The sequence below is a fragment of the Grampus griseus genome (genome assembly GCF_964374135.1).
Source record: "Grampus griseus genome assembly, chromosome: 14".
Classification (NCBI taxonomy): domain Eukaryota; kingdom Metazoa; phylum Chordata; class Mammalia; order Artiodactyla; family Delphinidae; genus Grampus; species Grampus griseus.
In genome coordinates this window covers 21,494,576-21,505,028 of record NC_139008.1, presented here as the reverse complement: position 1 = coordinate 21,505,028, position 10,453 = coordinate 21,494,576, and the positions used below count along the sequence as shown (strand labels likewise).

At 45.5% G+C, this 10,453-nt stretch overlaps 1 protein-coding gene across 1 annotated transcript in view; it reads left to right on the top strand.

Moving 5' to 3' along the window:
- Window positions 1–3,300: 3,300 nt before the first annotated feature.
- VWA3A (von Willebrand factor A domain containing 3A) overlaps window positions 3,301–10,453 on the top strand; it is a gene marked incomplete at its 3' end in the record, with an annotated part of 44,437 nt that continues 37,284 nt past the window's right edge. The window contains exons 1-5 of the mRNA XM_082671038.1: window positions 3,301–3,384; window positions 3,703–3,826; window positions 7,937–8,064; window positions 8,161–8,238; window positions 10,267–10,321. Coding sequence (XP_082527164.1) covers window positions 3,323–3,384; window positions 3,703–3,826; window positions 7,937–8,064; window positions 8,161–8,238; window positions 10,267–10,321 — 447 coding nt within the window. The 5' untranslated portion in view covers window positions 3,301–3,322. The remainder of the gene's footprint in view (window positions 3,385–3,702; window positions 3,827–7,936; window positions 8,065–8,160; window positions 8,239–10,266; window positions 10,322–10,453) is intronic.

Below are 10,453 nucleotides of genomic sequence, written 5' to 3'. Positions count from 1 at the left end.
TTGCTTGTCCACGGTACTGAGAATCCATGGCAGGGTTCTAAACAAGTAGTAACATGAACAATTCTGCATATCAGAAAAATCATTCCGGCAGCAGACTGTAAAATGGATTGGATGGGGGAAAGACTGGAGGGTATTAGGCAGTTAAAAATACAAACGCTGGGGGTGGCTTTATCCTGATATTTAGGAGAATCCTAGATCCAGCTGTTAGCAAATCAGGAAGTTAGCTGAAGATTTTCCTTTATCCACTAATCAGGGCTACCTCTCTCCCTTTGACAAGATGCCATCTCCTAAGGACCGGCTTGCATATTCTCTTCCCCTCCTGTGACCAGTCTCCCAAGGTAATGTGGCCCACCTTTCTCTAAACTCTGGACCTGCCCTGAGTACATTTATTCAACAAATGTTTTTTTAGCAACTACTATGTTCTAGGCAATGTTTACATAAAACTGTTCTAACAGTGAACATAACTAAGTCCCTGCCCTCATGGATCTTACTTCTAGTGGATTGATGGATGAGGGAGAGTGGGCCAGAGACAGATAATAAGTAAATATATAGAACATCAGATGATGAAATGTGCTACAGAGAAAACAAAACAGGGGCAGGGAGGTACTGTCTGAGATGGGGTAATCAAAGAAGACCTCTCTGATAAGGTTTCATTTGAGCAAAGGCCTGAGGGTAAGGGCTGTCCAGCTCTGCCTACCAGCTCTCTCTGGCACCTAGCATGCACTCTATAAATGTGCGCGGAATGAACGAGTGCTTGTGTCATATGCTGAAGTTCTTGAAGATGCAGCAGATTTTGAAATGGTATTCTGCATTCCTGTAGCCCTTTGTATTTTACAAAGCTCTTGTACGTTCTCAATTTCATTTGATCCTGCTGACAATGGAGTTGAAGTAGGCAGGGCAGTTACTATTATCCCCGTGCCATTCTGCAGATGAAGAAACCAATGGTTCCGTGCTCCTTCTAGCACACCACATTGTTTTGCTAGTTTTATGCAACCCAAACACCCCTCCATTGGCCAACACAAGTCATCCCAGAATCCAGTCGTGCAAGCCTCTGAATTCATTAGGTTGTTAATCACTCACTGAAAAGAGGGAACTAAGACTGCGGGGTGTCCAGTGTTGATGAGGTATTTCTATTCCAGCAGTCTCTGCCACAAGAGTCTCCCAGCAAAGCATATTGAAGTAAAACCGCTTTTTCTTTTTTTGAGACATTGTCACATTACCTTGGTGCTTCTCAAAAGAAAATTCCTCTGAATAAAAGATTAAAGACCCCCAAAGAAAAAAGCAAGTTGCCGAACCATCATTAGGCTATTTAATTTAATGGTTTCATAAGAACACACACTCCAATGTTGAAGCTGCAACTCCATCTGGAGTTTCTCACTTGCGGTGTTTTAGACAATATTTTTTTTGTTGCAAGTAACAAGAAATATAAATGAGGTCACTTGGGCTTCCCTGGTGGCGCAGTGGTTAAGAATCCGCCTGCCAATGCAGGGGACACAGATTTGAGCCCTGGTCGTGGAAGATCCCACATGCCGTGGAGCAACTAAGCCCGTGCGCCACAACTACTGAGCCTGCGCTCTAGAGCCCACGAGCCACAACTACTGAGCCCATGTGCCACAACTACTGAAGCCCGTGTGCCTAGAGCCCGTGCTCTGCAACAACAGAAGCCGCTGCAATGAGAAACCCACACACTGCAACGAAGAGTAGCCCCCGCTCGCCGCAACTAGAGAAAGCCCGTGCAACAATGAAGACCCAACGCAGCCAAAAATAACTAACTAACTAAATAAATACATTTATAATAAATAAATAAATGAGGTCGCTTAAGCAAAAAGGAAGGGAATTAGAAGGACCAAGTATCTCATGGAACCCAAGAGCAGAAAGTGAAGTCAGTTCTTCAAGAACTGAGGTTTACCTCCCCTCCTCAGAATATTTACTGTCTGCCAGTCCCTGCTCTCGCATAACTTACAGTCTAATGGGAGAAAGATGCCAATTCTTAAAAATCACACAAATAAATGTATTATTCTAAATTAAGATAATTACTTTTAAAGAAAGGAGCACAGTTGTATGACAGTTTACATAACACAAAGGAACCTGGAATAGAGTGGGATGGTAGAGAAGACTTCCTAGAGGAAGTAACATTTGAGCTGAAATGTCAAAGATGAGTGGTTGGGGGGAGGGGAGGAGAATGTTCCAGAGCAAAGCCAGCATATGGAAAGGCCCTGCGATTAAAGGAGCCATACAGCATTCTAGGAACTGAAGGGGAACGGGGTTGTCGAACACTGAAGCAGCGAGCAATGGTGGAGTGGGAAAGCTGGAGAGGTAGGTGGGCAGCAGCCAGAGCTTGCGAGCCTCAAATGCCATCTTATGGATCTTAGTCTTTATCCTAGAAATAAAGGGAAGCCTTTAAACAGCTTTGAGCAGGAGGGAGAAGAGGGGGTGTGACCTTGGATTTGTGGGGGGGGTTGGATGCATGGTGCGGCTTGTGGGATGTTAGTTCCCCAACCAGGGATTAAACATGACCCTCAGCAGTGAGAGCGTGGAGTCCTAACCACTGGACCGCCAGGGAATTCCTTGGATTTGGGGGAGCAGGTTGTGTTTATTAATTTATTTATTTTTGGCTGCGTTGGGTCTTCCCTTGCTGCAACTAGAGGAATGCTGCGCACAGCAACAAAGACCCGACGCAGCCCCCCAAAATAATTAATTAATTAAAATAAAAAAAATAAAGTAAGATACTTTATAAAAAAAGGTCTAAGCTCAAAAGACACCTTCACTGATCACCTGACCTATGCAAAGCAGATTCCTCTCCTGATTACTATCATATTATCCTGTTTACTTCCTTCACAGTACTTTCCACAATTTGTTATTACTATATTTACATCACTCTCCCCCTCTGGGAGGACAAGGACGATGCCTAGCTCAGTGATTGTCAACTGGGGACAACTGTGCTCCCCAGGAGACATTAGGCAATGTTTAGAGACGTTTTTGGTTGTTACAGCTTGTGGGGGGGCAGGGTTGCTACTGGCATCTGATAGGTAGAGGCCAGCCATGCTGCTAAGCATCCTTCCATGCACAGGAGAGCCTCACGACAAAGCATTAGCTTGTCCAAAATGTCGAAAGTGCTGAAGTCAAGAAACCTTTGTTATCTTGTTCACTGTTGTATCCTCAGCATCTAGCACAAAGCCTGATACCTAGTAGGTGTTCAATAAGTATTTATTGAATGAATGAATTAAAGAACCGTTGAGCTGTTGTCTATATGCTGCACTTACCCTTTTCTTTTCTGGTATTCTTTTCCTCCTTAGGAAGATAAGCATTGGGTGTTTTTATAATGGCCACACAAACTAGTCATATCTTCCATGGTCAAGATAATAAGTTTCTGGAAAATCATTGGTAAGCATCTTCTCTGACTTTGCAAATGAAAACAACAACAACAATATTTTGTTCACGGGAGTTAAGGGGGAAATACCTGCCTTTAAGCGAGACTGGGTAAATGGTCGATACATCATCTTATACCTGAGGGCTTCAGTTACCTAACTACCAAAACAATAGAATAAAATGTCTTATGAGCCTGGAGTCCACATTTTATCGGGATCTACACAGGAAACTTTCCCAGTTACTACACAGAAATAAAATGTTTCTGGAGGCCCTGACAACGTAGAGTCAACGTCTGGTGCTGGGGCATTGATCAAATTACTTTGTGTTTTTTAGCATGAGGAGAAACAATGACAGAGATCCAAAGAAGCAATTGAACCAGAAGAATATCAATGAACGTGGCCAAAACCTAGACAATGGACTACTGGTTACACATATTAACCAGACACAGGACTTGCTGGTAAAAACCATAGTGCTTCAACTGAGTGGCAGTGCTTACAAATCATAGTCTGGGAATGCAGAATGTGTTAAGCTCTGGGTATTTCTTTCTTCACATAGGATCTCAGGACTGAAAAGGATTAGTTACACACTCATCTCTGATCCCCTGCCTTTAGAAATGACTGAAGAATCTCTATGCCGTTTATAGAAATTGTATAGCCTTCTTGGCCATATCATTAAATATTCAGGGGGATGTGAAGACACTGTCCTTGTTATCAAATCTTGAAGACTAAGGAATTTAATTTTAAGATTCTCCTTCCTGAAATTTGTTTTTCCTGTAGGATTCCCTAAAATCTAGATCCAAAAATCAGTTTCAGGGGCTTCCCTGGTGGCGCAGTGGTTGAGTCCGCCTGCCGATGCAGGGGACACGGGTTCGTGCCCCGGTCCAGGAGGATCCCACATGCCGCGGAGCCTGCGCGTCCGGAGCCTGTTGCTCTGCAACGGGAGAGGCCACAACAGTGAGCGGCCCGCGTACCACACACACACACACACAAAATCAGTTTCAGGAAGTGCCACTGGAGTGAGAACGTTATGGCAGGAGAATTAACCTCTAGAATGACCAGAACTGTGGTCTTAGGCTGACTCTCAGTGTGTTGATGAGCTCTCTTCGCGTGGTGGTGAGTGGATTGTCTAGAACTTGCAATTCACTCTACCATAGAGACTATTGTCATCAGGGGTTGTCCGTGCAAGTCTGGCCCATCACCGTCTACCTATTCTACACTAGAGTTTAACAATGGTCCTTTGAAATGATAATCAGTCAAAAACATTACAGTTTTAATGCTAGCAATTAAACATCAGGAAAATAGTTGGGCTTTACTTTTCTCCAGTATCGGCACTTATGGGAAAGCGAGTTTAATTAAAAGGAGATGAGCAAATGTCAATAGAGTCTGGAAATTCTGAAGGATCCTTTCAATGACTTTAGATGTTGATACTATGAGTCTTTATTTCACCTAATTTCTTATCAGATACACGACTTTCCAGGTGTACAAGGACCCCTCTTATTTATTAGCCACAAATGGGGCCTCCTTTACTTCACAAATGAATAGCAGTGGGAAAGAGGGAAAGGATTGCCCCAGCACAAAGATCTTATTCTTCTGTATGTAAAGCACATCCTTCAGTATATAATCAGTATGTCCTACAGTCAAAATCCATCATGTGTTTCATGGTGGCTCTTCAAATATTAATAATACAAAATCCATGTCCTAAAAAGTGATGGATCATTTCAAATGCAAGTAAAATGGAAGACAGGTGAATTAGAAGTCTACCAGGTTCAGTGTTACCAAAGGGAGGTGGTTGTCCTGAAAGATGAGAAGAGTGACACCTAGTGTTTATATGCTGCAGAGCACCATTTTCCTAAGCGAGGGGCTGGGGCTAAGATTATAGGCGGTGCTGTTCTGGGGCGGGACTGTTCTGGGGCGGGACATTAATTAGCAGAGAATCACATACGGAGAAAGTTGTCTTTTCAGTCAGTTCTCTCTAGATCCTTCACAAAGATAGTCACAGTTTGGTGGTAATTTAAAGGCAATATAGTATCGTGATTATGAGCGTGGCTCAAGCTATAGTGCTTGGGTTTGAATCCCAGCTCCAACACTAACTAGCTGTGCGACTGGACAAATTGCTTAATTCTCAATATTTCAGCACCCTTGTCAGTAAAATGAGGTTAATAACGATGGAACCTATTTTGTAGACGTAATTAAGTTAATACACGGAAAGTGCTTGTCACATAATAAGCACTATTAAGAGTTTGCTCTAATTATTCGTGTTTTCACACTTCTTTAACACTTGCTAATTTCCTTTTTTTTTAACATCTTTATTGGGGTATACTTGCTTTACAATGGTGTGTTAGTTTCTGCTTTATAACAAAGTGAATCAGTTATACATATACATATGTTGAAACAGAGGGTGAGGAGGTGTCAGTCACAGAACTTACGCATCCAATACTATCTAGCTGGAATATGATAGCAGCAGTTTATTTTCATTGCCTTTGTTTGTTTGTTACCGTCTGTTTATGACCCAACCTGAGGGGAAACAAGAATCACTGTTAAAAACCGTTTATGCAGCAGCACTCCAGGCCACGCTCTAGATCTTAGCGTCACGCACCCATCTTACAGGTGGAGAAAGAGACACGGGGCTTGCCCAGCATCACAAAGCTAGTAAGTGGGGGGCCCAGGACTGCTCCCTTCTCCCCTCCCTCTCTTCCTCTGTCCTTTCCTCCTTCCGAATCCGCTGTCTGATCTAATCCTGTCTACTGCAGCTCGGTCAGCCACAGCAGATAATTTCAACCCCTTGTCTATCACCTCACTGTCTACGGGGAGAGCCTGACAAAGACAAGCCCAAGCAGTACCCACCCAGGGTCCAAGCAGGCGCACAGGAGACAGGCAAAGCCATCTTTGGGTGTAGTCGGGGGCCGCGGTGGGCTAAGCAGTGCACAGGCCCTTTCCACGGTCACTGGACGCTGCAGGGCGGTTTCTCTCACTGTGGGACTGAGCCGGCCTCTCCCCTTGTGAGGCGGTGTCCCACACCCTGAGTCACAGCCAACCCTGGCAACATGTAAGGCCCACTGATTCACACAGACGATGGCGGCCGTGCTGGAAGCTCTTGCAGCATCCGTGTCTGCTCCAGGCCTTGCACACCCTTCCAGCCTCTGCTCAGGTCATGCTTACCCTGCATTCGCTACACTCCAACCACTGTGGCCACCTTTCTGTTCTTCCAGCACTCTGCCCCTGCCCCCAAGCCCACCTCTGCCTGGACTGTGTGCGCCCAGAGACACACAGGGCTGACTCCTCCTGCACCTTCAGATCACAGCTCAGAGGGGCCTCCCCTGACCCCCATCTCAGCTAAAGTGATCTCCCCATCTCCACCCTAGTCATTTTCTATCACATTGCCCTGCCCCACTTTCTTAATACAGTTGTTCCTTGCTGAAATTATGGACATTGATTTTGCTTTTCATTACTGACCATCTATCCACACTAGAATGTGAGCTCCGAGAAGGCGAGAACATTTCTATCTTGTTCACATGGTAGCCCTAGGACCAGGGACAGTGCCTAGTTCAAAGCAGGGCTCAGAACAAGGCAAAGTGGGCTCAGAGTCTTAGGTCAGCTCTCTCCACCTTCTGGCTCTCAGAATGTATCACCAATGTTGAATGCTTGCTGTGAACGACTTCAGCTCCATCACCAAGGCCACCACCCACATCCTGAGCTTATGTCACTCAGCACAAGCAAGGGGGCTTGTTCATTTCATGGCCAGACTCCTGTGATGGCTCGGAAATTCTTCCTCTAAAATTTTTACCCACTGCTCCTGTTTCTGGCCTCTGGAATGGACAGGGAAACCCATTCCCTCTTCCATCAGTCAGCAAATGTTTGTGGAGGATCCCTCAGTGTGAGAGGGAGGCAGAACTTATATACCTGAAAGGATGCAGGGAATGCAAATACAGAAATAAACAAAGACGCCACCATCACTTGTGTTTGACAGAGACTCAAAGGTTGGCAGGGGAGAAGGAAAGCTTTATGGTGAAAAAAGGGGAAAGCTTCAGGTGTACCCTGAAGGGAGCCAGAGGCGGACTAACTAGAAGCCGGCGTCTCCTGTGACTGATTTGGGGGCATGTTTGGTTTTCTCTGGTTGGTCCTGAGCTGAAAAGGGGATGAAGAGTAGGCAAGCTGGCAGTCACTGCCAGAGTCCTGACTTCCCGGTCCAATTGCCGCAGAGGTTGTGGTCTGGCTCCATGGTCTGGTTGCTACCCGTGTGGGTCGGAGTTGTGCTGTCATACAGGGTCTAGCCACGGTGTGTTTGTGTATTCAGTCTCTCACAAGGCAGGATGTGGCGAGTGGCGCTTGACTCCTCTAGACACATACTGGGGATGAGGTGAGGGATGGGCACGGGTATTTCCGGGCAACTGGCCCAGAGCACCGGCCTCCGCATTTGTCTGTTGCCTCAGCAAGGCAAGTTCTTGAACGGACTGCTCTCGGGTGGGACCGGTCAGGCTGTCACCCCTTAGGGGTCCACGTGGAGGGAACCTAAAACATCCTCAGCGTCACCCTCTCTTTCCACTGGTTTTTGTGACTCTCTCTTGCAGAGGCTGCAGGGCGAAGAGACCCAGCTGTCTTCAGCTTGGGAGGATTCAGAAGATTGGCTTTTAACACACAATTTAAAGTCTATGAAACTCACCTTGGCTGACCTGATAAGCCAGGGCACAGCCATGCTGTAAGTCTGAAGCCTTTCCCCTCTCCCCCCAAGCCTGCAAGACACGTCCCTCCCCCTGAGCCCAAGAGACCCTTTCATAAGACTTTTCTTCTTCAGGAAGGAGGGTAGCAATGTCACGAGGAAAATGCACATCTCCACCCAGACCATCCACCAATTGGAATCCAAGCTTTCCGAGTAAGTATGCTTTTCAGCATCTTCCCAGCAACCCAAGAGCTCAAGAAGTACCTGGTTTCAGCAGCCTGAAAATGACTTTGTTCAAACGCCAGTCTCTGTGGGACCTTGGGCAAGCTTCTTTCCGCTTCTAGCCCCAATTTCCTGTTTTTGCAAATAAAGAGGTTGGACCATATCAGTTTTTCTCAGCCTTTTAAAATCCATGGTCCCTTTGGATGAACACATAAAACCTCACAGCCTCATCTGATGTGTGATGGTTAAGAGTGACCACTTTTGATGACAGATTGATTGGGTTCATACTTTTACAGATGTATGTCAAAAATATTCAGGCTCCCCACTTCCAAACTAGATTTTTTTTAAAAGCTTCTCTTTGGTTTATTTATTTGGCCACACCAAGAGGCTTATGGGATCCAAGTTCCCCAACCAGGGATCGAACCTGGGCCCTTGGCAGTGAAAGTGAGGGGTCCTGACTACTGGACCGCCAGGAAATTCCCCCAAACCAGATTTTGACGTCACCATCCATCCCCGGTGTAGCAATCTATGGGCCATGATTACTGCTTGCCTGAGGTTTCTTAAAAGGTTAGAATAATAATTAATAGCCAACATTTCTTAATGTGTCAGGAATTCTGCTAAGGGCTGCACACATTATCTTATTTAATCCTCACAACTCAAAATATAGTGTTACTCTCAAGACTGTTAACCAAAAGTCAATTACTAAATAACCAATTTGCCAGATTTATCAAAACATTTCAACTGGGGCTTCCCTGGTGGCGCAGTGGTTGAGAGTCCGCCTGCCGATGCAGGGGACACGGGTTTGTGCCCCGGTCCGGGAGGATCCCACATGCCGCGGAGCGGTTGGGCCCGTGAGCCATAGGCCGCTGAGCCTGCGCGTCCGGAGCCTGTGCTCCGCAACGGGAGAGGCCACAACAGTGAGAGGCCCGCATACCGCAAAAAAAAAAAAAAAATTTTAACTGTAACTTTTATAGCAAGTTTTATTGGGTTGGAAGGTTAAACAGATTTTAAAGATTTCTGCAATATTTTGGTTGATTGGTTTTAATTGTGAATCCAGCAATTTAAGGAATGTTTCAGGTCTCTTCAGTTAATTGGTCATTTGGCAAATTGATTTTCAGAGAATTGGTTTTCAGTAAACTAACTTTTGGCAAATTGACTTGGGTAAAGTCTTATTATCTTCATGTTGGAGCTGATGAAGCTGTGGAGTTTACCACACTTGTCCAAGGTCACACAGTTAGTAAACAGCAGAGCTGGGTCTCAAAGACAAGCTCGTCTCATTACCTGCCCATGCCCTTACCTGCACCCACACTCACGCATGGCTATGACTTTGCCCACTGCCCCATGCCCATGAGTTTATATCCAAAGGCCTTCCCTGCCCTTCTCTGGGCCTCCAAATCCCACCTGCCTCAGTGAAGGCAATTCAGTTAAGTTCACGTAGCTGAGTCCTTAACTTGAGTGCCTGTTACAGGCTGGTCTCCAAACAGCCACTGGAATAGTTTGCAATAAGGGAAACTCAAGAAATTCCCCTGGCCACTTACTATTCAAAAACTAAGTTTTTTGTTCATCAATCCACTGAGAAACTGCTGCTGAGTTGCCTCACTTGTGCATTTATGATCATGTCCAGGTGACTAGGAAGTCTCACCTGAGAAGACACAGATTTGAGAAGAGCAAGAATGTTCTTCCACCTTCCTCATGAGAACACCCCCCCATCCTCCATAGACTGGCCCTCCCTCGAAGCCCACCTAGTTCCACCAAACCACAGCCGTTTATAATGAACATTGCATCAGCAAAAGGACCCCACACACACTTGATCCCTTTCACAATCCCCTCCATCCTTTATCCCAGAAAACAGACCTTCAGTTTTCTCTTTGCTAGATTTTGCCTTATATTCTCCCAATGCCTTAGACACATTAAAAGAAAGAAAGTCCCATCCACACTTTCCTTCCATGTATGTAAGTGGCTGCTTTGCTCAGTGATGAAGCTGACCTTGGGTGACAAGTCTTCCTGGTGTTTTGACAGAGCTATTGAACTCTATCAACAGAGAATTCAGTGGCTCACAGAAAACAGCAAGAAGGTAATAGATTTCATTCTTTACCTCCTTTCACTCATTCCACCTGTACTTGTTAGAGCCCTTTCAGATGCAAGTGCTAGACCTCCAATTTACATTAGCCAAAGCTAAAAAGGGAATTTCTAGACCTACAGAAAT